General features: G+C 36.8%; 3 protein-coding genes across 10 annotated transcripts in view; 1 reads left to right on the top strand and 2 right to left on the bottom strand.

The window, feature by feature from the left end:
- The window catches only part of sptan1 (spectrin alpha, non-erythrocytic 1), a 35,378-nt gene extending 28,124 nt beyond the window's left edge, over positions 1-7,254 (bottom strand). For 3 of the 6 annotated variants that reach the window (XM_048165268.1, XM_048165272.1, XM_048165273.1), the window contains exons 1-2: positions 7,178-7,254; positions 4,192-4,254 (exon numbers count right to left, since the gene is read on the bottom strand). In XM_048165268.1, the coding sequence (XP_048021225.1) occupies positions 4,192-4,221 (30 nt within the window). In that variant the 5' untranslated portion in view covers positions 4,222-4,254; positions 7,178-7,254. The remainder of the gene's footprint in view (positions 1-4,191; positions 4,255-7,177) is intronic. The other 3 variants (XM_048165267.1, XM_048165270.1, XM_048165269.1) reach the window with 1 other exon arrangement.
- Positions 7,255-9,225: 1,971 nt separating this feature from the next.
- si:dkey-228b2.6 (uncharacterized protein LOC563918 homolog) lies at positions 9,226-10,408 on the top strand. Its single transcript, XM_048165282.1, has 3 exons — positions 9,226-9,458; positions 9,530-9,713; positions 9,864-10,408. The coding sequence occupies exons 1-3, from the start codon at positions 9,394-9,396 to the stop codon at positions 10,176-10,178; spliced, it is 564 nt and encodes a 187-aa protein (XP_048021239.1). The 5' UTR covers positions 9,226-9,393; the 3' UTR covers positions 10,179-10,408.
- On the bottom strand, positions 10,299-24,263 carry odf2a (outer dense fiber of sperm tails 2a). 3 transcript variants are annotated; one of them, XM_048165275.1, is made up of 19 exons: positions 23,762-24,263; positions 22,908-23,024; positions 22,652-22,756; positions 22,329-22,502; positions 20,986-21,173; positions 20,761-20,899; positions 20,509-20,640; positions 18,927-19,001; positions 17,439-17,510; positions 17,241-17,357; positions 16,875-17,060; positions 16,132-16,241; positions 15,894-16,029; positions 15,619-15,729; positions 14,486-14,749; positions 12,231-12,331; positions 11,821-11,983; positions 11,597-11,722; positions 10,299-11,515 (listed from the first exon to the last, which is right to left on the bottom strand). In XM_048165275.1, the coding sequence occupies exons 1-19, from the start codon at positions 23,762-23,764 to the stop codon at positions 11,342-11,344; spliced, it is 2,493 nt and encodes an 830-aa protein (XP_048021232.1). In that variant the 5' UTR covers positions 23,765-24,263; the 3' UTR covers positions 10,299-11,341. The 3 variants fall into 3 exon arrangements, with proteins under 3 accessions (XP_048021232.1, XP_048021231.1, XP_048021233.1); XM_048165274.1 differs by lacking the exon at positions 23,762-24,263 and having other exon boundaries at positions 22,908-23,030; XM_048165276.1 differs by lacking the exon at positions 23,762-24,263 and having other exon boundaries at positions 20,767-20,899; positions 22,908-23,030.
- Between the last annotated feature and the right edge of the window lie 739 nt (positions 24,264-25,002).

Below are 25,002 nucleotides of genomic sequence, written 5' to 3'. Positions count from 1 at the left end.
GTGGATGTTGTCAGCCATCACATGCTAAGATCATTTGAGGGTCGTGTGCTCCATTTCCTGAAGTGAATCCATTATAGGACGCGTTTGGGGAGGGTGCAGGCTAATGCAAGGCCAGAGAAACTAACAAAACAGCATTTTAAACAATGTGAAGAGTGGCCAGACTATGGAGTCAGCCATATAATGCACTGTCAGCCTGGATCAATACAGTCTTTTGTTATGCTGGCCAGAACTGCTATCTTTTTTTTTTTTTAATGACCCCCAAATGAGCAAAGAAAAAAAAAAAAAGAGAGAAGAAGATGGTGGAATGGGGGCCCGAATGGGAGGGGAGAGAAGATGGCGGTCATAATGGTAAATATGAAAGAGACTTGAATGGCAAAGGTTTATTTTGGTAGATCAGCCTAATCAGTGGCTGCCATGTACAAAACATCTGCTTAATATAATGACAGGAGACAGAAAAGCGAAAGCAGATAAGGAAGTGATTAGCTAATGGCTGATCCATTAGTGAGGTCCTTGACTCAATCATAACTTCTCAAAACACATAAACCCATCCAGATGAGAAATGTGATGAACGACCTAAGATCTAATGCACGTCTTGCTGTGGAAACATTCTGTTTTTGTCCAGATCAGCTGGATGCATGCCGCCCTTCCCCCTCCCCCCTCCCAGCCTCTCCCAAAACGATCCCATCTCAATGTCCGCTCAGATCACACAGGATTACGACCAGCTCAGCCTGGTTTCAGTCTGACAGCTCTGTGGGGATCTATACCGTTAAATTAAGGTGGCAAATGTGCATGGGAAAAACGCAATAGGCCACACCCATGTGCAGATCAAAAGTCAACAGACGTGTACGCTCAACCCGTGATATGTCTTTAAAACCCATGCAATCTCAGTATCCAAGTTGTGACATTGTTTTCAAAATACTTAAGCATGAAATAAGTTTCAAAGTTAAATGCACAAAAACATTTATGAAAAACTCACTGTGATATAAAGCTCCGCGTTCACGAGAGCCTCACTGCAGTCCAGCTGTAGCAACAGATAGCGCCTCTAAATGCGACTGCGTACTAGTGATAACACAAACTCACACGTTCTTCTCCCTCCCCGATCCTCTCTAACATTTGTCTTAGTCTGTTGCTTCTGAATCCAAATGAATACAGCAGACCAGCAGCACTCTGGAATGTTCCCCTCTCATTCCCATGCGCTCGTTCACTGAGCAGTGAGCTCTTCAGTAACTGCCTCTCACATTCCCAACACATGATGACACAGGCAAAGTCCAACCTCTCGCCCTCCTGCAATATAGTGGCCATTTATGATTTATGAACAGGCAACCATTATAAGAGCTTTAGAACATGACATGGTGAAAACCATTTCATGTTCTTGAGGTTTGTGTAATAAAAACAGCCATCTTTGCTGTTGTACAACCATTATGGTCAGAACCACAACGCCACAAACCAAAAAAAGGGAAGTATGAGCAGTCAATGGAATTACAAAAAGAAGATCATTTTAGAAATGCTACATATATGTATTTAGTATTTAGTTTTTAGTGCTGTCACAATACTGGAATTCCGATACGGATATCTTGAAAAATATCGATATTCATTAACATTTCTCATTTCATGTCCATTAATTGAAATTTTTGGCAATCAATATTTAAGCTTCAAAAAGTACATGACACATTGTAAAAATAATCCATATGAATCTAGCAATTTAATCTAAGCCTTCTGAAGAGACATGATCAATTTATATGATGAACAGATTTTAATTTAGGCTTTTATTCACATTTAAATGAGAAATGACATATAATAATGAGTCAGCATTCTGACGTAGCACCTGGAAGCGCTGAACGTAAACGGCATAGGAGAATGACACAGCTCTCAGATTTCATCAAAAACATCTTAATTTGTGTTCTGAAGATGAACAAAGGTCTTACAAGTTTGGAACGACATGAGGGCGAGTACCTAATGACAGAATTTTCATTTTTGGGTGAACTAACCCTTTAACATTAGTGCATCACCTAACTAAATGTTTGCAGCATTCAAGATCCTTTTTGACCATTTAAGGATATTCCCACTCCACCCAGACAATCAGGACTCTCTAATAGCAACAAGGCTCCTATTCCCACTCTCCTGATAATGAGGTTGTCCTCTGATAGACATTCTTAAGATTCTCTCAGAGAAGAGATTGGATATTAATAACCACAAGCCTGAAGGTGACACAGATTTCCAAAGCAGTATCCAGAAGATAGTGACGATGAGTGAGACTAAACCATTAATCAGGTAAAACTAGAACACCAAAGTGAGTCAAGCATAAGGTTACACTGCTAAGACAACAAGATTCTTATCAGATCACAAGTTGACAGAAAAAAAAAAAAAATGTAGTGCTGTAATAAGACACCCATTTCCTCAAGCATTCATTTTTCATAACATGGATGGATCCCATCCCATACTCAAAACATCAGTGTTCAGCAAGAGTGAAGCACTTCTCATTAAACGCACTCCCACTATCAAGCTGGGAATATGGAGAACTAAGTGAGGTCATGCTGAAAGCCTGGAAGTTTCCATGGTAACACATCTGTATCCGAGGGGCGCTGACATCTGAATGGGAGGATGCAGGCCTAAGGAATTCAGAGGAAACGGGTGGGATGTCTCCAAGGATTTAGCTTGGCTAATAGTAAGTGCTCAAAGAGTCCAAAAAGCTGAAATAATAGCAGTTTTGCATGGATATAGAGAGATGCCCATATTATTTAAAGGGTTAGTTTACCAAAAAAATGAAATTTCTGTCATTAATTACTCACCCTCTTGTCGTTCCAAACTTGTAAGACCTTGCGCACAAAAAGTATTCTCATTGCTTCATAACATTAAGGTTGAACCACTGTAGTCACATGGACTATTTTAACGATGTCTTACCTTTCTGGGCCTTCAAATTTGTTATGACGTTGCTGTGTAGGGAGATCAGAAAGCTCTCGGATTTCATCAAAAATATCTTAATTTGTGTTCTGAAAATGAACGAAGGTTTTACTTATTTGGAACGACATGAGGGTGAGTAATTAATGACAGAAATTTAATTTTTTTGGGTGAACTAACCCTTTAAATAATATGTGCATCTCTGTGTATCACCATGCAAAACTGCTATTTCAGCTTTTTGGATTCTTCGAACAGTTACTATTAGCCAAACTAAATCCTTGGAAATATCCCACCCCTTTTCTCTGAATTCCTTAGGCCTGAATCCTGTTAACTCATTTCAAAAAGGCTACTTTATTGATTGAGATTTGAAAGCACAATGAACCTGGAGAATGAAGATGCACTCAAATTGAGCCCACCCTAAGTATGCAATATTTATGATTATAGATAATATTTATGAATATATCGAGCTGCAGGAAAAAAAGGTTCACTGCAGCCTTTCATCGCAGCTGCCAGGGATCAAAACATCACACGCAGGCGGATTTCATGAGATTTAATCCGTGCCAGCATGTCAACTAGGCTACATCATGCAGAACACACCCACGCAAACCATGCAACAAACACACAAAACCTGAAATAAATCAGCACTTCCATGCATTAAATGTAAAAAAGCACCCACAGATCTTACAAATTCATAATATCCTATCCCGTTACTTACTTTAAGCCCAGGTACTATGTGCAATGATGTTTCTTAAGATGAAGATGGGTGCATGAGTATGCAGAAATGCATATGCATTTGTCTACCCATCTCCTCTCTTCTCGCTGCAGTGCTGACAAAAGCATCAGCGCTGCAGTGACGGGCCTGTGTGGGGCGACAGCCAAGGTACAGCCCAGCCTATGCGTCTCTCTTTTTAAGAGAATAAGGAAAAAAACACTTACTTTCTTCCTTCCTACACTGACAATGCAAACACTTTCAGTTCATTTTCTAATGGCTACTACACAGCAAATCAGGGCAGAACACAAAAGACACCAACACAATCTCAAGGCAATTCGTAACTATTTTGCATTTTGCCGAATTGGTGGCTCGTATGAATTCGTATAATCTCATTCATATGTTTTCATATAACCTGCTTACGCTCCTGTGACAGGTATGACTGGGTGGGGTTAGGGGTGGACCTTCATGCTTTCTTTTTCCCAATAATCATACGTTTTCAAATTCATATGAAATTGCCACCTCATAAAATAGTTACGTTTTCCTGTGAGATCAAGTTTGAGATGCAAACTCACATATTTTACCTTCAGTTTGGGTTTAAGAAACTTGGACATGGTAACAGATGTCTCAGGGGTGGGCTACAAGGCCTAATGTAAAACAACATTATTGGTTAAACATTGAGGCTAATAAAAATAGAACCGGGAAAATGCACATGAACCATTTAATATATTGTGAAATCACTGGTTATGTGAGCCAAAGTAGAGCTTGCAGTGTTATAGCAGCTCATGCAACGCAATAACACATCACAGGAAAGAGACCATCTGATACATATCAAAGTGACAACATAGACATGAATACGAAATAAGGGTGTCCCTTAGAGCTTTAGAACACTTCAGGTTTGTGTTACACCAGGATGCAACCTGAAACCAGAACAATGGCACAACACACAGCCTTTGGTCTGCGTTCTATGTACAGCCTTAAAATACACCATCCTAAGCCAACAATGTTTAAATGTGCACCAATAATGTGATTATTTCCAATAACCAGAGTAAGGACTTAATCGAGGAAGATGTTTACATGAGCAAACCTTATGCAATTTTCATTATTCTGATTACTCTCAAAGAATTGTGGTTATTTTTACCACCATTATTCACATACCCCAATGCACGGCACAAATTAACTCACATACAGTATGTGTGATACTGGCCAAGCTCTTCCAGCACACATTTGTTCGCCAGTTCTTTGGCATCCGGCCTCAGTAATTTTTTTCAGTGACGCACCTAAAAGTGTTTCCATTTCAATGTTTTCGACCATCAGAATCTTGACATGCAACATGACTTTGGTTTCTTCAGCACCCCAAAAATGCACATGCGCACTTTGGTCAGAGTGGAATAAATGCGATTAAAGTGTTTACATGCCTGATTAAAATACGGCATGTTTTGCTCCAATTATGGTTGCTACGATTATGAGCTTAATCGCATCAATTTGATTCAATCAGTCGCAGTATATTCTCATTATAATCACATTATGAAAGTGCATGTAAACATAGTCAGTGACTGGTCACTTATTAACCATCTGCATCATTATGGACACAGAGCTGCTATGAATTTAATAATCAAGTATTTTTTTTCCAGTGGCACCCTAATGACCTGCTCAAAGTCTGTCTTTAATAGTCACAAGGAAATGAAAAAAAAAAAATCATAATCAGGATTGGTTTAATATCTTGAACCAAGACGATCTCTAAAATATGGAGGTGTCAAACAAATATTTACCTCATTTATTTTCAATAACAGAAATTCTAAAGCATCCACAGACAAAGTATGGGACCCTGACACTTGGGAGAGGACAACTAAAATAGTTACACAGCTGCATTTGCAAATGCAACGCGTCCCAGAGGACACCCCCACCCACCCTTACGGAGACCCTGCATGTTATGAGTTACGTTATGAGACAGGAGACCACACCCTTTAAAAGATTCTCAACAATTTCAACATGCATGCCATCAGCCTTTGAGGAAACAGGATGGGGAGTACAATGAACACTGTTATTTGCTTCGACTGGACTGTCTACACTGTTAAAAGTGCTAAATTCCAGACGCCGACAGGCAGTGCAAGGTTATTTCATAATGCGTAATTTCACTAAGGCACCAAGTCTGAAAATAGAAAATAGGCCTCAAGTGGCCAAAATATCCAGATATCAGTTCAAAAAAATACCGATCAAACCAATCATCAGTCTATCTCTACATGTTATAATGAATAAGGGGCCCAGTGTGAAACTATGAATGTTGTACAGTTTATAAGCAATGCATGCTAATGTCTGAACACAAAAACATTCATCCTTTTGGCTTCAGGGGCTTTTTCATTTGCGCAGCAGGGCTGTTGGCATATCAGCAGTTGGCGTGCATATTAAGTCAGTGCTTCAACCATAAAAGTCTGAGTTCAAAAAGCAACGGTACAAATCGTTAAAACCTTGCAGGCGTGTTCAGAGGTTGAAATATTTTTCCAAACACTTTGCATAAGCCAGAAGTCAATGAAGTGAAGAATTTAATATACTGACAATATATTAATATATTTGCCTGCTTATATCCATTCACATGGTTTAGCCAGATAAGTGCAATTTTACAATAAACGACTTTACTTCTAAGAGATTATATAGCATTTTTTGTTTATTATTATTATTAATAATAATAATAATAATAATAATAATAATAATAATTCAAACATTGTTATTATTAGCTGTTTGCCAACATTCACATTTTTGCAGAAATTATCCATCATCTACTCAAAAACACACAGCTATGGATAAGTATGCAGCTGTGTTTATAATAAACACTGTTCATGTAAGAAGACCATCAGAAAATAATAAAAGCAAAGCAAAAGCCCAGGCCTCATATCAAAGCATTAATCCAATGACAAACCGAGAGAGAAACAGGCGCTGGGCGGATCCTCTATAGCCTGAATGTATATATGTCTATACATTTACGTTAATTCAATGAAAATAGACAAATTGCGTGTTCTGTATTGGTAGAACAAGGTACTTTGTTGAAATTAATGTCTTTGTTTGGAAGAGCGTTTGGAATTGGAGGAGGCTGGTTTATGTACAAATGCCTTACATATAAGCCTAATTAATAAAAATTAAATCAGGTTTTTTATTTAATAATTTAAAACATCCCTATGTAGTCCTGTAGATTTAAACGAATCTTGCTGCACTTTGTATTGTATCCGTGTAAAATGTTTAATTTATAATCTAGCCGAGAATATAGGTTAGCTCTGCAGCTAACGACTGCATTTAGGAAGGGCAATGGAAGCTTGTCTGAGAAAACGTATTTAACTCGTGGTGTTCGCACAACAATGTAATAACTGTATATTTACAGCACAATGAGGGAATTGTGCGGTTCTATATAACATTAAACAGATGGAAATGGTCGCTGAAACGCCCAGCACGGCCCGCGGCATAGCAAAAGCGAGATAAACCAAAGCGTTATTTTAGTTCACAATAAAACGTCCTGGAATTGTGCTTTGTTTATAAAAATGCACAATTTTACAACTGAAATTTTGTGTATTAGCCTACCTTGCTGGAGGATTTGCTGTTTTTCTGAGACTGGGTGGCAACGGGTGGCGACCTCAACGAATGAAATAGCAGCGTAGACCGAGCGATCGTACTTGACGAGCTGCGCGAGACAGTGACATCATGCACTGCAGCAACTAGCCGAACGCTGACGGAAAATGCCGAAGCCCAATAGCGCTCCCCTTCCAGTCTGATTAGATACAATTAAACATTTTTAAAGCCCTGTGTTCTTTATTAAACAAAATACACATGTATAATAAATTTATATTTTATAGTCATGGATATGACATATATAAAAGTTGTTTTTTTTTTTCCCTGAAAGTGAGTTTTGCATATCTGATCAATGTCATTTGGTGAATTTCCTGTAATTAATTTAATTGATTCTGCATCTTTTTTTAATTCCTGGCACTGCAGTACTGCAGTATTGGTCCTGAAAATGCTGCCATAATAAATTTGGTTTCTGCTGTATCACAGTGCCTTGGCACATCCCCATTAAATTTGTGAGAAATGGCTATAAATAAAACAAGGACAACAATCAAAACATCCAAGATCTATTGGAACAGTTTCTGAGGCAAAACAGCTATGTATTTGGTCAAAAGTGAGGACAGATGACAGTTTTTTTCCTGACTAAAGCATGATGTTCAAGTAGAACCTCGTGGAAGCAAGTAAGAGAAAATTGTGTCAATATAATTATATTTCAAGGAGGGAAACAGAGAACAAAATTCAAAAGGGCCAGAAATGTCATAAAGAAGGACTTGGTAAAGGCAAGGAGTGCTTTGGCTTGTAAAAAGAAATTGTAATGACACACAATCATTAAGAATACATGTTTGAAATGAAATTCAGCCTCTTTTTTCAAAGGCCTATTCAAACCTTTTGCAACCTTATAAATTGCAAATCACTCAAATCTTCCTGTAGAGTCGTTCAAGGTGGTACCCGGTTTCTTTCAAGGCCCAATTTTGCCTATTGTTTTGGAGACATATGCTGTTTAACAGTCATTCTTGAACCAATTGTTTCTAAAAAGGCATTTTAAGCATGTTAATGTCATGAATATGTGTGAAACTAGAGGGAGGGTACAGAGAATTTAGCAAGGAGGAGCAATGTATGTATAGCTGCAAAATATGCCTTGAGAAAACAACCCCAAGAAATGTAACATTTAAACAATATGTTAAAAATAAGGGAAATCGTTAAAGAGTCTCAATAAAAAGTTTAAATCAATTTAGGCTCATTTATTACGTCTATTTAAATTTAGGATGACAGTAAGTTAAAACTATGATAAACTGAAAAATAACCCATAGTATATGCCTATATTAGTATATGCCTATATTATTATTGCTTTATAGGGCCAAGCAATAATAAAAAAATAAAACCATCTCGAGATTAAAGTTGTTAAATTTCGAGAAAAAAGTCGAAATAAAATGTTGAGAATAAACTCATTAAATTAGGCTACGAGAAAAAAATCGTTAAATTTCAAGAAAAAAAGTCGAGATAAAATGTTGAGAATAAACTCGTTAAATTACGAGAAAAAAAACTCGTTAAATTTCGAGAAAAAAAGTCGAGATAAAATGTTGAGAATAAACTCATTAAATTATGACTTTATTCTCAACATTTTATCTCGATTTTTTCTCGAAATTTAACGAAATTTTTCTCATAATTTAACGAATTTGTTCTCGTAATTTAATGACTTTATTCTCAACATTTTATCTTGACTTTTTTCTCGAAATTTAACGACATTTTTCTCATAATTTAACGACTTTTTTCTCGTAATTTAATGACTTTATTCTCAACATTTTATCTCGACTTTTTTTCTCGTAATTTAACGAGTTTATTCTCAACATTTTATCGCGACTTTTTTCTCGAAATTTAACGCCTTTAATCTCGAGATGGTTTTATTTTTTTATTATTGCTTGGCCCTAATGGCTACTTTTACATGCTACTTGATTTGTAAAAATATATAGAAGTTTTAACGTTAACTATTTGCTGGTTTGTGGCTCCTAAATGCTGCTTAAAAAAAAAAAAAAAAAAAAAAAATCCTACAACCATTATGTAAATAAAACACAAATGTCTCTCTCTATTCAAGGGTTTTGTGTAAATCGCCCATTAACACCTCTGTGAACGAGAACCCTCAATAGACACACCGTGTATAAAGCAAACGATTCCTCAACAGGCCTTCATTAAGTTACTCTGGTCTCTGCAATTCAGTTACCGTCAGAGCTGAGGAGATGCCATCGTGTGATTTCTGCGGATACGGGCCGGATGAGAATATCGACGATGTCTCATTTTACAAGTAAGTTTGTGATTAGTTTGTCTGATGGTAAAACAAAACCTTTCGTTTACTGACAATCCTGTTTCTCTCAGATTCCCATTACAAGAAGCGCATCGCCGCCATTGGATAGTGAATATGGGGAGGGACGCTGAATGGACGCCATCTGAATCCTCGTCTTTGTGCTCCGCTCATTTCACTCCGGATTGTTTTGAATCTGGATCTGAGCGTTTACACTCAGACGCCATTCCGACTGTATTTAATTTTACACAGACAACGGTAAGTCTATCTATGGAGTACAGACTTTGGGTAATTAAGTAATTTATAGGTTTAATTTACTGAAATATTGTGACAACTAGCCCCGGCCTTAAAAGAGTTTTAACAAACAATAGTGTAAACATTAAAATTATAACACTTTTTGTGTTTCAGAATCAGGTTCTAGGGGACACTGAAAATATCCTTCCACAGCAAGGAGCACCTGGATCATTCGACTCATCCAGATCACCCTGCTGTGACTGTTTTAAACATCTGCAGGCAACAGAAAAAAATTACCAGCTGAAATTAGCTGCTGCTCAGCTTCAGATAAAAGAGTACAAAAAGAATCTAGCGGAAGAGTCACGGAAAGCAACGCAATGGCAAAAGAGAGTAATAGTTTTGCAGAGTGCAATCAGAGCAATGAAACAAAGGGGGTCAATACCTGCAACAAGAAAAACTTCTACACCTAAAACTAATCATTTGGACTGAAACGCATTTGGACTTTGAGGATTACACAGAGAAACAAATTATATGTTGGTTTAGTTGCAACTGTAATAGAATCAGTTTTCTTCATTCAAACAATGTTACTGATACTGAAGCATCTTTTGAATAACTTTATACACGTCAGTACAGTATAATACATTTGATATGTATATAAAATATTCTTACCAATTAAAAAATACATGTACTATTCCATTTCATATAAGCACAAACAACAGTGAAGGATTACGGTTTTGTTGTTTTAACATGATGGTACATCAGATAAACAAAAAAAAAAAATAGACAAAAAAGTGCAAGTATGACTTTAAACAACAAAAAAGATGAATAATTACAGTAATATAAAAATGTATAGCACCAATAAACATTTTATTAGTGGAATTCTATGCTGTCAGCCTACTGGAGACAAAAATTTAACATCAATCTTGACTCAAAAGATGCTTTATATTGTTTTAATATAGAAAGATTCACATAATGACCCTGCTATAAACAAAAACAACTTTGGCTAAAAAAAAATAAAATGAGAAATCCTGAGTTTGTTGTCATTTTGTCTCTTAACCCAATTCAAGTACTAAGAAAATTCAGATTTGAGTAGGTGATCATGTTTTAAATGGGATTTTATGGATATAAGAGATTATACTGTGCCTCTCACAACCATCATCATACTGTAGATACTGATCATATTTAAACTAAAAGCAATTAGATAGTACAGAGGGTCAGATGCTACAACTAAAAAGCATACTGTATGTATTATAACCAGATAAAAAGTATAAGATCAAAGAAGACTAAATCCATAATAGCCATATTACTGTAAGTGCAGTAAAACCTTCATTATTGCCGTGTAAATTAAGGAAGAAGAGTTTTGCATGAAGATAATAGCTTGAAGTCTGTTTATTGCATAACGACCACCTTGAGACAGAGCAAAATATGACAAGACAAGAATTTGTCCATAAGACCACACTTCTCATTCTAGGATGGATATGTAATACTAAAGACAATTCTTAGTACTCACCAAAATGACCATGTCCAATAAATAAGACTTTTAAGAGTAAAGTACAATGCACAGCAAAGTCAAGAGGTCATCAGTTGTGACAAGTAGACTAATACATGTCAGTCCATGTAAAGGAAGTCTTAAAAGACACCTGCAAGAGTTTTCAGATTGGTGAAGGCGTGCGGAACGAGGACCCAGTGAGAGCAGGATCTCCAAACACATTGACGTAAGAAGATTTTAGGAACTGGACATAGTTCTGGAGGCTACGGTTTGTGCTGTCGGACTGCTCCAGTCTGTCCTTGACGTCTTGTAAACGGCTCTGGTACCTCCGTTCGGCCTGTGAGAAAGTTCATGGATGTTTTAAAGAATTTGACAACAATATTTGAAAGAAATTCACAAATGGAGAAATTTAACTGACCTCCTCTTTGGCTCGTTGTAGCTGGTTCAGCTCAGTTTTTACTCTGCTAAGTTGAGCCTCTAGGTCGACAATTTTGGACTGGGTAACACGCTCTTTAGAGGCTGCTCGCTCCCTGGTCTGGGTCACCTGTTAATCAGCAGGGAATCTTCAGTGAAACAAACAAAAGCTTTGCAAGATGAAAACAGATAATTGAATCCATGAGTTCATGGCAGCTGGGGCCAGACCTGCCGACGAGCATCGTCCAGGGCCTCCTCCAGCTGTCGAGTCAGAATACTGCACTCCCGAGACTTTTCTTCCAGACGCACCTGGTTGCTATGAATAGTCTCTTCACGTTTTGAAATCACCTGGATGAGGTCTCGGTTTTGTGAGTTAGCCTCCTCTAGCTTCCTGTTGACAACGTGGGATAAAGCATGTTAAAAGGGAAATGAAAATTCTGTCATTATTTACTCATCCTCATCTTGTTCCAAACCTGTATAACTTTCTTATTTGGAACATAAAAGAAGATTTTGGGAACCAAAGAAAGTCATACAGTTTTGGAACGACATGAGTGACAGAACTATCCTTTTAACAGATGAAAATACTTTAAAATGAATGACAGACAATTAACAAGGGATAAAAGGATGAAGTGACAGACCGCTCAAGGCCCTCTGCTTTGTGCTGAAGCTGCTTGTTTTCTTCCAGTACCAACATGTTCTTGTGTCTCAACATCTCTGCCAGACTTCCCTGTTGCTCCACCTACACACAATTCACCAGAGAAAACAAAAAAAATCTATCAATAAAAACATCATTTTTGTACTACTGAAGATCACTAGAAATAAAATTGTCTGTTACAGTTTGTTTTTACAATTACTTAATTTTTTATTGAAAAAATAAATACCACCAAACATTTTGTGAAATAAAAAAACAACAACTTAAACTGACCATATTCTACCTTTTTGAAGCAACTCATATTGCCCCACTTATGTTAGTAAAGGTTTCTTACAACAAAAACTTCATAATTTAGCTATACACAATCATTTTTCCACCCTTTTCCTTTCCATTGACTCTTTAGAATCAAACAGGCTCTTCTTGCTACTGTACCTTCAATACTTCTGTATGTAAATTTTACAACCTCCGTTAGGAATGACTAACCTATTTGCATATGAAATAAGAAACAACGGCCCAGCCAAGTTGCTGAATACTGAATAGCCATTGGCTAATATGGTAAATGCAAGCAGTCAAATGCAGTGTTGAGGAAAGTAACTTTTATAAGTAATGTTACAATATTGCATTACTCTCTAAAAAAGTAACTTATTACTAGTTACTTTTTATGCAAGATAATCTATTATGTTACTTTTGCCCAGTAAAGCATTCAGCAACATAGCCTTCATTTTCTTTTAAAAACAAATTTAGAATATTGTTATATTCTGACTTAGAATATTTCCTGACCCTAGAGCTATGTATGCCAAACAAAAGATCTCTTAACATTTCTATTTATTATAACCCACTGTACAATTATTTTACTGTAATTTTACAATTGTTTTCTGTTCCCATGCATGCATGTCTAAATGACAACGTTGTGAGAAAGAGAGAAAATAGTTTAAAGGTGCCATCGAACGTTTTTTTTACAAGATGTAATATAAGTCTAAGGTGTCCCCTGAACGTGTCTGTGAAGTTTCAGCTCAAAATACCCCATAGATTTTTTTAAATTAATTTTTTTAACTGCCTATTTTGGGGCATAATTACAAATGCGCCGATTCAGGCTGCGGCCCCTTTAATGGCTCGCGCTCTCCGCCCCCCTCCCGAGCTCTCGACGCTATCATTGCATAAACAAAGTTCACACAGCTAATATACCCTCAAAATGGATCTTTACAAAGTGTTCGTCATGCATGCATCAAATCATGTGAGTATAGTATTTATTTGGATGTTTACATTTGATTCTGAATGAGTTTGAGGCTATGCTCCATGGCTAACGGCTAATGCTACACTGTTGGAGAGATTTATAAAGAATGAAGTTGTATTTATGAATTATACAGTCTGCAAGTGTTTAAAAATGAAAATAACGACAGCTCTTGTCTCCGTGAATACAGTACGAAATGATGGTAACTTTAACCACATTTAACAGTACATTAGCAACATGCTAACGAAACATTCAGAAAGACAATTTACAAATATCACTAAATGATGTTATCATGGATCATGTCAGTTATTATTGCTCCAACTGCCATTTTTTGCTATTGTTCTTGCTTGCTTACCTAGTCTGATGATTCAGCTGTGCACAGATCCAGACGTTAATACTGGCTGCCCTTGTGTAATGCCTTGAACATGAGCTGGCATATGCAAATATTGGGGGCGTACATATTAATGATCCCGACTGTTACGTAACAGTTGGTGTTATGTTGAGATTCGCCTGTTCTTCTGAGGTCTTTTAAATAAATGAGATTTATATAAGAAGGAGGAAACAATGGAGTTTGAGACTCACTGTATATCATTTCCATGTACTGAACTTTTGTTATTTAACTATGCCAAGATAAATTACATTTTTAATTCTAGGGCACCTTAAAAAAATGTTTAAGCAAACTAATTAAACTATAAAGTAAAATGCATTACATTTTAAAAAAGTAACTCAAATATTAATATGTAAACTTATAAAGTAATGAGTTACTTTACTTGTTACATCCACAAGTAATCTGATTACGCAATGCACATTACATGTATTGCATTACCCCCAACACTGGTCACGTGCTCATAGTAGTGTTGTCGATACCATGAAGAACTATTGTAGCTTTTTCTAAGACATTTTTGTTGCACAACCAACAATGTTCTTCTAGTGTTTTTCCTGAAATAGTTGGCCATCTTTTTAATATTAAATGCAAACTACTTTCAAGGACTTATGCTGAACAAACATACCTTAATACGTAGCTCTGAGAGGGAGGTGCTGAGCTCTGCATTTCTTCTCTCTTGCAAGCGCTCTTTCTCGTGAGCTTCCTGCAACTGGTGTTCGGTGTGTCTTAGAGCTTCAGGAAGTGGCTCCAGTTCCGCCAGACGACCGTGGAGCTGCTTCCTGACCTGCTGGATCTCCTGGTCTAGCTCATCTCTTACAGTCTGAGCTGCACTTTCAGCCACCTGCAGGCGTGCAGAGTACTCGTCTGCTTCAGCACGGGTCTTCTGAACCTACGAATTCAAAGAAACAGAGCAGAGTTTATAGACAGACACACACACAAAAACACACACCAAAAACTTACACATACACAGAGTAGAATTAAACAACTGTTTTGTGTTATGGGATGCTGGCTTACGCAAGTCATTTCCAAATTTGGATAATTTACAAGATATTTACAATTTAAAAGAACTGTTTTCTATTTGAATATGTTTGAAAATGTACTTTATTCCTGTGATGACAACGCTGAATTTTCAGCATCATTACTCCAATCATAAGGATCATACAATCCTTCAGAAATCATTGTAATACGCTAATTTGATGCTCAATTATGAACAATATATATATATATATATATATATATATATATATATATATATATATATATATATATATATATATATATATATATTTATTTTGATTCTTTGATGATTAGAAAGTTAGAAAGAAAACAGCATTTAATTAATTTATTTCTTTTTTAAATCTTACCCCAAAAGTTTTGAAGTGTACCAAGGTTTACAAAAAAATTAAGCACTAAGAACGTTGATAATAATAATACATGTTTTCTTGAGCAAATCAGCATATTAGAATGATTTCTGAAGGATCATGTGACACTGGAGTAATGATGCTGAAATTTCAGCTTTGCCATCATAAGAATAAATTACATTTTAAAATATACTGAAATAGAAAACAGTTCCTTTAAATTATAATAGTTATATACATTATACAATATTACTGTTTTTACTGTATTTTTGATCAAATAAATGAAGACTTGGTTAGCATAAGAGATTTCTTTCAAAATCTTAATTATTCTAAACTATAATGTAGTACCTGAAATGCATCATCTTAAGCAATGAGTTTGTTAAGAGTTTGAGGATCACACCTGGACTTTATAGCTGTCCACCAAGCTCTCATACTGTTTCACGGAAACTTTGACCTGCTGGACCTCAGACTGGGACAATGTCAACTTCTCTTCCAAGGCAGACAAAGTGGCCTGCACAAGAACAACAATTCAGCTTTCATTTGTATTCATTTGTCATATTCATTATAAAGGCATGAGGACAACTGAGGAATTATGGGTAAAATGAGACTGGCAATCAACTGAAAAAAAAAAAGAACAAATCAGAGATTTGTACATACGGCTGCAAATGGACAAACCTTAAGGCTCTGGTTCTCCAGGCGTATAGTAGTGCTCTCGGCATTGAGCTCATGAAGGCGATCTAAGAGTCCTTCTCTCTCAGTTCGGGCTTTCTCTTCCTGCCCATGCAACTGTTCTGTCAGGTCTGTAATACGGCTAAAAGAACACAAGAATAGTTTGTGTGGCTTTTTACATAATTTACAATTATTCATAATTAGGATTTGCATAATCATACAAGGGACACAAATCCCTGCTGACCTGTTCAACAATGTGATCTCCATCTCTAGCTGTCCTTTGTCCTTCATCTCTTTTGAGTGGCGACTGCTCCAGTTCTCTGCAGCTGACACAGCATCTGCCAACTGTGCTTCCTGAGAAAAAGATAATTATTTCATATTTTTATATTACTGGCATAGAAAAATAAGACAAAATCTACAATAACTTTCAAAAGTTTGGGGTCAGTAAGATTTTTTTGTTTTTGAAAGAAGTCTCTTTTGCTCACCAAGGATGCATTATTTGATCGAAAATACAGTAAAAATTGTAATATTGGGAAATATTACAATAGAATTATTTTTATTTCTGAGATAGCAAAGCTGTATTTTCAGCATCATTACTCCAGTCTTCAGTGTCACATGATCCTTCATAAATCATTCTTATTCGCTGATTTGCTCAAGAAACATTTTGTATGATCAATGTTGAAAACAGTTGTGCTGCTTAATATTTTTGTGGAAACCTTGATACATATCTATTTTCAAGATGATTTTTAATAGAAAGTTCAAATTTATTTCAAATAAAATCTTTTGTAATATTATATAATTTCCCTCTTGATTAATTTAATGCATACTTGTTAAATAAAAGTATTAATTTCTTTAAAAATTCTTCCATTTCCAGAGTAACAACTTAACCAGAAGTGATGTCAGATGCGATAGTTTTCTGCAGGATACCACTGCAAATTGTAATTTTAAAAACCTGGAAGCAGTATGAATTAAGCTCACTCCACTCACTATCTCCATGAGCTGGGCGCTGAGCTGTCCCACAGTGTCTTCACTGCGCTGGGCCCGCTGTTTCTGTGCCCTCGTGGCTTTCTTTAGGGCCTCCTTGTCAGCCTCCGCTTGCTGCCTGAGGTCTCGCAACTGATTCTGCAGGTGATCTACCTCCCCCTGCTGCTGGCTGATGGATCGCTCTAGATTCTGAACCAATTGGATTTTATACATTTTATATATTATTTATTCTGCATTATATATATGAAGACAATATTTGAATTATATAGACAATATCTGAAATCATCTAGACATGTCTTGTAGAATAAACACTATAAAATAAGACAGTGGTACATGTTGCTTAAATACTAATGATGCTGTATGCATTACCCTGATCTGAACATTAAGGCGGCTATTCTCTGACTCTTTATTGCGGAGCTGACCCTGAAGATGTGCTCGGGTGGACTCCAAAACTTTGGACAGTTCACTGGTGGTCTTTGCACTCTCCTGTTACAATGGGAAATGATAAGCGCTCGCAAATTGAACTGAATTTCCTTATTGTCATTGTATGCATGCAATCTAGTTTACCTTTTCGCTCTCTAACAAGGAAGTGAGCTGGTTAACCTCTCTCTCTTTGTCTTGAAGCTTCGCAAGAATACGCTGGAAGACAGAAAGGAGTTCAGCGTTAAAACTAACAAATCAAAAACAGCGCAGAAATAGGGGTGTGATGAGACCTTGTGCCACGAGAATAAAACGTGATGAGATTTCTCATTGATGTGAAAAGCTGTCTCGAGATATTGCCATGGCAGAGTGTGATGGTGAAATTAGGATAATTCAGTTGGATAACGGTCGCTTCAATCTCATCCAGCTCATCCAACATGAGTTGCAGAGTCATACGTAGTGCAGCAGGAATCAGAGTTCACTGATCAGGTGACGAGAGCAAGTGATGAGATGACTGACAAGACCATGGTGGAAGATTCATTGCACAACAGAGCCTAAGAGTCTGAAAAATGTCTTATCTTGTAGAATGTGCGCTCAGCACCGCCACTCCCAATTCAAGTATGTGCGTTCGCGAAATCAAAAGTAAAATGCGAATGCACACTCAAACGAGATTTCAATACCCTGCATTTTGAAAGCAGCTCCCTGATGCATGCAAATATCTCCCAATATGAATGTGTGGATGTGTAGTTGTAACCATCTCTCAGCTCTGTATCAGTTTGAATATTGAGAGAGTTCTTTGTTATGGTTGCACATATTGTTTGCACTTAATACGATTAAGAGAAAACATACATTTTTATTCATTTCTATGATCAATTTGTGAAAAGGAGTTAAGTTAAAGGTGCTAAAGAGGATGTTTTGTTTTATACATTTTTGCAATATTACTTGAAACTGTCTTTACTAACTGATAAAAGACTATTTATTAGGTGCACTGAAAGTAATAATATTAATATACATCATCTGTGCACGAGGTAGGGCCTTAAAAACATCAGCCAATCGTTTACGCGATTGGCCCTCTGGCTTGTCATCAATGCCGTGACGTTCCTTGTGAAAGACGTGCGCGGATTGGCTCTCTGGCTTGTCAATCACTGCCGTGACGTTCCTTGTGAGGACGTTCCTTAAAATGCATATGATAATTCATACTCAAAAAGTCTAATTGAAATGACATTAATTACAAGATGATTGGTTAAACGATTTCAAATGCAAATGTTCTCATGAACTCAATCTCGTGTCTCGTCTCGTGAGCTAACTGTCTCGTCACCAGGGTTGCCAGGTTTTCACAACAAAACCTGCCCAATTGCTCCTCAAAACTAGCCCAATCGCATTTCAGGGGGGTCCCACGGTAAAAATCGCATTCCGGGGGGTAAAATTTGCATTTTTGGAGGGGCTCCCCTGGTAAAATTCGCATTCAAGGGATAAATATCACGTTATTTGGGGTCAATTCAACCCACGGACATGAAAAACCACCCGCGGCAACAGTGTAAAAGTAGCCCAATTCCGCTGGAAAACCGCAGACTTGACAACACTGCTCATCACACTCCTACACAGCATACTTTAAGCAAACACAACAACACCAACCGAATTGTCTTCTTCCACATCAGAAAGTCTTTTCAGAAGCGTGTCTTTCTGCTCCAAAAGTCTTAGTGACTCCATCTGTTACAAAACAAGTAGTAAAGAAAAGGTTAATAAACTTTACTGTTTTTTGTACAGTGAAATGTAATTGTCAAATACAAACCCGATTCCAAAAAAGTTGGGACACTGTACAAATTGTGAATAAAAAAGGAATGCAATAATTTACAAATCTCATAAATTTATATTTTATTCACAATAGAATATAGATAACATATCAAATGTTGAACGTGAGACATTTTGAAATGTCATGCCAAATATTGGCTCATTCTGGATTTCATGAGAGCTACACATTCCAAAAAAGTTGGGACAGGTAGCAATAAGAGGCCGGAAAAGTTAAATGCAAATATAAGGAACAGCTGGAGGACCAATTTGCAACGTATTAGGTCAATTGGCAACATGATTGGGTATAAAAAAAACCATAAACCATAGAAAACCATACTGGATGCCCGTGATCTTCGGGCCCTTAGAAGGCACAGCATCACATACAGGAATGCTGCTGTAATGGAAATCACAACATGGGCTCAGGAATACTTCCAGAAAACGGTGAACACAATCCACCGTGCCATTTGCCGTTGCCAGCTAAAACTCTGTAGGTCAAAAAAGAAGCCATATCTAAACATGATCCAGAAGAGCAGGTGTTTTCTCTGGGCCAAGGCTCATTTAAAATGGTCTGTGCAAAATGAAAAACTGTTCTGTGGTCAGACAAATCAAAATTTGAAGTTCTTTTTGGAAAACTGGGACGCCATGTCATCCGGACTAAAGAGGACAAGGACAACCCAAGTTGTTATCAGTGCTCAGTTCAGAAGCCTGTATCTCTGATGGTATGGGGTTGCATGAGTGCGTGTGGAATGGCAGCTTACACATCTGGAAAGGCACCATCAATGCTGAAAGGTATATCCAAGTTCTAGAACAACATATGCTCCCATCCAGACGTCGTCTCTTTCAGGGAAGACCTTGCATTTTCCAACATGACAATGCCAGACCACATACTGCATCAATTACAACATCATGGCTGCATAGAAGAAGGATCCGGGTACTGAAATGGCCAGCCTGCAGTCCAGATCTTTCACCCATAGAAAACATTTGGCGCATCATAAAGAGGAAGATGCGACAAAGAAGACCTAAGACAGTTGAGCAACTAGAAGCCTGTATTAGACAAGAATGGGACAACATTCCTATTCCTAAACTTGAGCAACTTGTCTCCTCAGTCCCCAGACGTTTGCAGACTGTTATAAAAAGAAGAGGGGATGCCACACAGTGGTAAACATGGCCTTGTCCCAACTTTTTTGAGATGTGTTAATGCCATGAAATTTAAAATCAACTTATTTTTTCCCTTAAAATGATACATTTTCTCAGTTTAAACATTTGATATGTCATCTATGTTGTATTCTGAATAAAATATTGAAATTTGAAACTTCCACATCATTGCATTCTGTTTTTATTCACAATTTGTACAGTGTCCCAACTTTTTTGGAATCGGGTTTGTAATAACATACTTTAAATTTACTTGTTTGAGGCAAAGCCGTACCTCTCGACTATGTTGTTCTCTCAGAAGATGCCTGAGGGCTCTGTTAGTGCTCTCAAAAGTCTCCAGTTTCTGCAGCAAGAGCTCTTTCTGTCGGGTCAAGAGTGTTGAGTCTGATCCTGACATCCTTTTCTCCTGTACAAATATATAAACTAAATATTTTTAAAGCATATCTGATATTGTACATGATACTGTACAATATGTTTCAAAATGGTTTCTGTAGAGAAACTGTTCTGAAAGGTGCATTTTGCTCACACTCACACTCCTGGACATATGGCTGACTGTTTCACGGAGGGCCGACACCTGCTTGGCGGCTGCACTGCTGTCCATCTCTGCTTCCAGCAGCTTTCTGAGTAGAACATCTTTGTCTAGCTGCATACTGTCTCTTTCTAGTCTAGACCAGAAGAAATGGTTCAAATTATATTTGAAAGCTGTTATAAGTAACAACAAAATGTTTAAACAGCAATGTTTTCATCATACCTCCCAAAGTCATTCTCCACCAGCATCTTCTCCATGGACACCCGTAGGCGGGAGTTCTCCTGCTCTGTGGCCTCCAGCTCCCGGGCGACCTCTGCAAGCTCCTCCTCTTGCTCAGCAATGACACGCTGCGATGCACTCAACCTCTCCGACTGACGCTCTAGCAGCTGCTCCTTCTTGCGAAGCTCTACCTGCAAACACAAACATCACCATCTGCTTTTTTGTTTTGTTTGCGTGGGTCTTTGAATGATTCAATGACAAATGCGTTTTTAAAAGACACTTGTCGCCACCTGGTGGCGTAACAATATAATCAATACAATTGTTTTTAAAGCACCAAGTTACTTTCATAAAGTGATTTACTCGTATGCTTCCATAGACATCAGTGTTTATATCTGAATTTTAAACTTTTTTCCCAGTACTTCTGTGATAATATGAATATTTGTAAGACAGAAATAACAATACTGCGTGGTTGAAAAGACTGTTTCATACTTATACTGTACATGACAACTGCTCTCTAGCTCAGCGGCAGCGCCAACGCAGATCTGAATGTTCCAGTGTGATTTTGTCAAAGGTTTAATAGACACTACTGGCGAATCAATGAGATTGCATGGGTGTTTGAATCAAGAATGCAATCTTATAACGATTAATCGTGCAGCTCTAATTTACATATATACACACACACACACACACACACACACACACACACACGCACACACACACACACACAAAACCAATCAATAGTTTGGGGTCAGAGGTCAAGATTTTTTGGAAAGAAATTAATACTTTTATTCTGCAAGGCCACATTAAATTGTGTCTTTCACATTAAAAAAGTGAAAGACACAATGTTACAAAGGATTTCTATTCCAAATAAATCATCTTCTTTTGAACTTTCTTTTCAACAAAGAATCTAGAAAGAAAAAAAAAAAAAAAATCACAAAAATTCTAAGCTGCATAACTTTAGAAAATGTACAAATAAAAGAAAAGAAAATGTATATTGAGCACCAAATGGGGGGAGGATCATGTGACAATGAAGACTGGTGTAATTATGATGCTAAAAATTCAGCTTTACCATTACAGGAATAGATTACTTTTGTAAGTATATAAAAACAAACCATTTATTTTAAATTGCAATAATATTTCACAAAAAAATGCAGCCTTGGCTGCCATTAGAGACTTCTTTCAAAAACATTAAAAATCTTACCAACCCCAAACTGTACGGTAATTCAGGTAATAGTGTGTTTCTAATTTCTGAATGAATATTTCCCAGTATATAATGTAAATGTTTTCTGTCAAAAAGAAAAGAATGACAAACAAATTCTCCATTTTTCCAATCTCTCTATTCTCACCTCATTTTTCAGAGAGCTGACCTCTGTCATCAGGCTGTCGATCTTCCTCTCGTACTGATTGATGCGTCCATGCAGTGCTTCTTCCTCATCCGTGGAAAGATCTTCAATTCGGAGAGGAGACTGGGAGCATTCAGGTTCCTGTGGAGGTGTTATCTCTAGACGATGACTTGGTCCCTAAAATACATAAACATTATAACATCTAAAATAGCAAAATGGTTTTCTTCTGCAAAATACATAAAAAACTACACTCACAGCAGTGTGAAATATTTTAAATGAATTGCGCACAAGCACAAATGGGCATGTATATGTAATATTTGACTGACCTCCCACTTATATGAGGCCTCTCGAGTTGAGACCTTGCCAGGTGGGATCCATGGGACCCTCGTCTTTACCTTAGCAGTAGGATGCAAGCCACTTTTTGTCTTAACCTGGAACATAAAAGACATAGAAGGTGCATGATGGGTCTTATGGAACTTTGGATGTTTTCTCAGTTGCACACCTCTTTGGACTTGTGTTATAATAATAATTACTATAAACTGAAGTGTATTTTGAGGATGAGTATCAATGATGATGCTATACCTGGGCTGTCTTGGTAGGGCTGCATTTTGTGCTCTTCTTCACATGCACGTGCACAGGTGTGGTCTCGTTCACATGCACATGCAGAGGTGGGGAGGAGGAGCGTGTTCTTGATTTTTTCTGCATAAAAAAAGATAAATAACAATAATAAGGCAACATACAATCCTGAACATCAAGTCAACTATCTATATGTATGAAAAGCATTGTTGTAATTAACATACATGCCAGATTTAATCATATATTAATCAAGAGGCTGCATGTAATATTTGTACTTTTAAAAATGCATGTTAAATAAACAAAATGTACAAATATATATAGACTATATATTGTAAAATAAAATAAAAAAAACTTTAAAAAAAAAAAAATGTATCTTTAATTCATTGGGTCTTTGTTTATAGATCAGGAACATATGGTTGAAGTATCATTTTACTGGTCACACATCTTCAGGTCATGTTTCAGAGTCCAGTACTCAAGACTATCAGACTACCACAACAGACCCTCTTACAACAATGACTGACATCTGGCTTAATGTAAAGATGACAGCAAATTCAATATAGTATCTGTATGTACATAACCATACAGCACCATCAATGGATTCAGAAGTGAATGAACGCCAAATATAACACTGAGCTGAAAACTGACAGGCAATGTACCTGATGAGGAAGCAGAAGCTAGCTATAAAGCTATAGCTATAGAAACAATGACAGAGAACAGAAATTAAATTGAAATCATGAATAAAGTTGCAAATACAGCAGGATAATTGTCCATACATCGGGAGAACTATAGTTTGAAGATGTCTACAATACAAAGTCGTTAAAGCATGAAGTAAAAACGTATTTATTTGCAAACCATCTTACCATGCGAAACTACAAACATTCAAACGTCGATATGGGTAAAATGTACATAAAAATAGTTGCGAACTACTTCAGTTTTCTTGTCATCCCAGAGTCTCCAAACCATTTTCCGGTGGGTAATCAGTCTCTCATTTGATTGGCTGATTCAAAAGGTTTCGTAGCCAGTGCGTGATCGTGATTGGAGGAAATCGCCTGACCTTGCTCAACTTTATGTAGTACGCTTTCTATAGCAACGGTGTCCCTAGAAACCAAGCCCAACAAAGGCCCAAGCTACAGTTGTTGTCAAGGATAACAAGGATACCATTCCCATGATAATCTTTGGCGACCAGACAGTAAACTACAAACATGTATTGGAAGTGCTATCTATTATTTTGTTTCAGTGTCCGTTAATAAACCGACGCTGGAGAGCTCACAACAGCAGCAACATGAGAAAACGAGAATTAGCCTGGAAGTGGCCCAATGTCTGTGAGAGTTGGCTTTCAAAATAAAAGCGTTGAAAATAGGAAGAGGAATGGTTTATAATATGTATTATTTATTTTATTTTTATATGTAAAATGAAAGCTGATTGATATTGTTTAAAGGAATAACGTTATATGTTTAAATAAAATAACAAAACCAAAGTGAAAATTAAAATCCACAGTAAAACATATCAGTAAAACAAACTGTTCCTAAAAGATCTAGGTATCGTTCAGTGTTGTTGTTGTTGTTTTTTCTTTTGACTATATAATGTTTTCTGCAATATAGCGCTCATTTCGCGTTATTGGAATGAACGTAATCAAGGATTTCTGCAGACCGCTGAAGAGAACTTTACGGTAGATTGTTTCAAAATAAAAGTCACGCATTGTTTTATTTTATTTTTTTATTTTGCACCTGTCTTTCAAAGTTTCATAAAAGCTGAAAAAATGCAAAAAAAACAAAACAAAACAAAACAAAAAACAAAACAACCAAAAGAATTTGCCATTCTTATATTATGCGCAACTAAAAAAAATAAACGATAGTATATAAAAATAGCAACATCGACATCTGCCATTCTTACCTGATGCGCAAATATAAAATAAAACCATAGTATTTAACCACAATAAAACAAAATATTGAATTTATAAATAATAATAAACTATAAAAGTAATATTGTAGCACTTGTCTCAGTATGGCTACCAATATTTGCACGATTGTTATATTTCATTTGCCATTAATCCAAAGCTTTGCTGTGTTGATTTTGATCTGCAAATCAACCTTATCTTACA

The sequence above is a fragment of the Megalobrama amblycephala genome, linkage group LG18 (genome assembly GCF_018812025.1).
Source record: "Megalobrama amblycephala isolate DHTTF-2021 linkage group LG18, ASM1881202v1, whole genome shotgun sequence".
In the NCBI taxonomy this organism is placed as follows: domain Eukaryota; kingdom Metazoa; phylum Chordata; class Actinopteri; order Cypriniformes; family Xenocyprididae; genus Megalobrama; species Megalobrama amblycephala.
The sequence above is the reverse complement of the archived record's forward strand: the minus strand, read 5'-3'. Positions and strand labels throughout refer to the sequence as shown.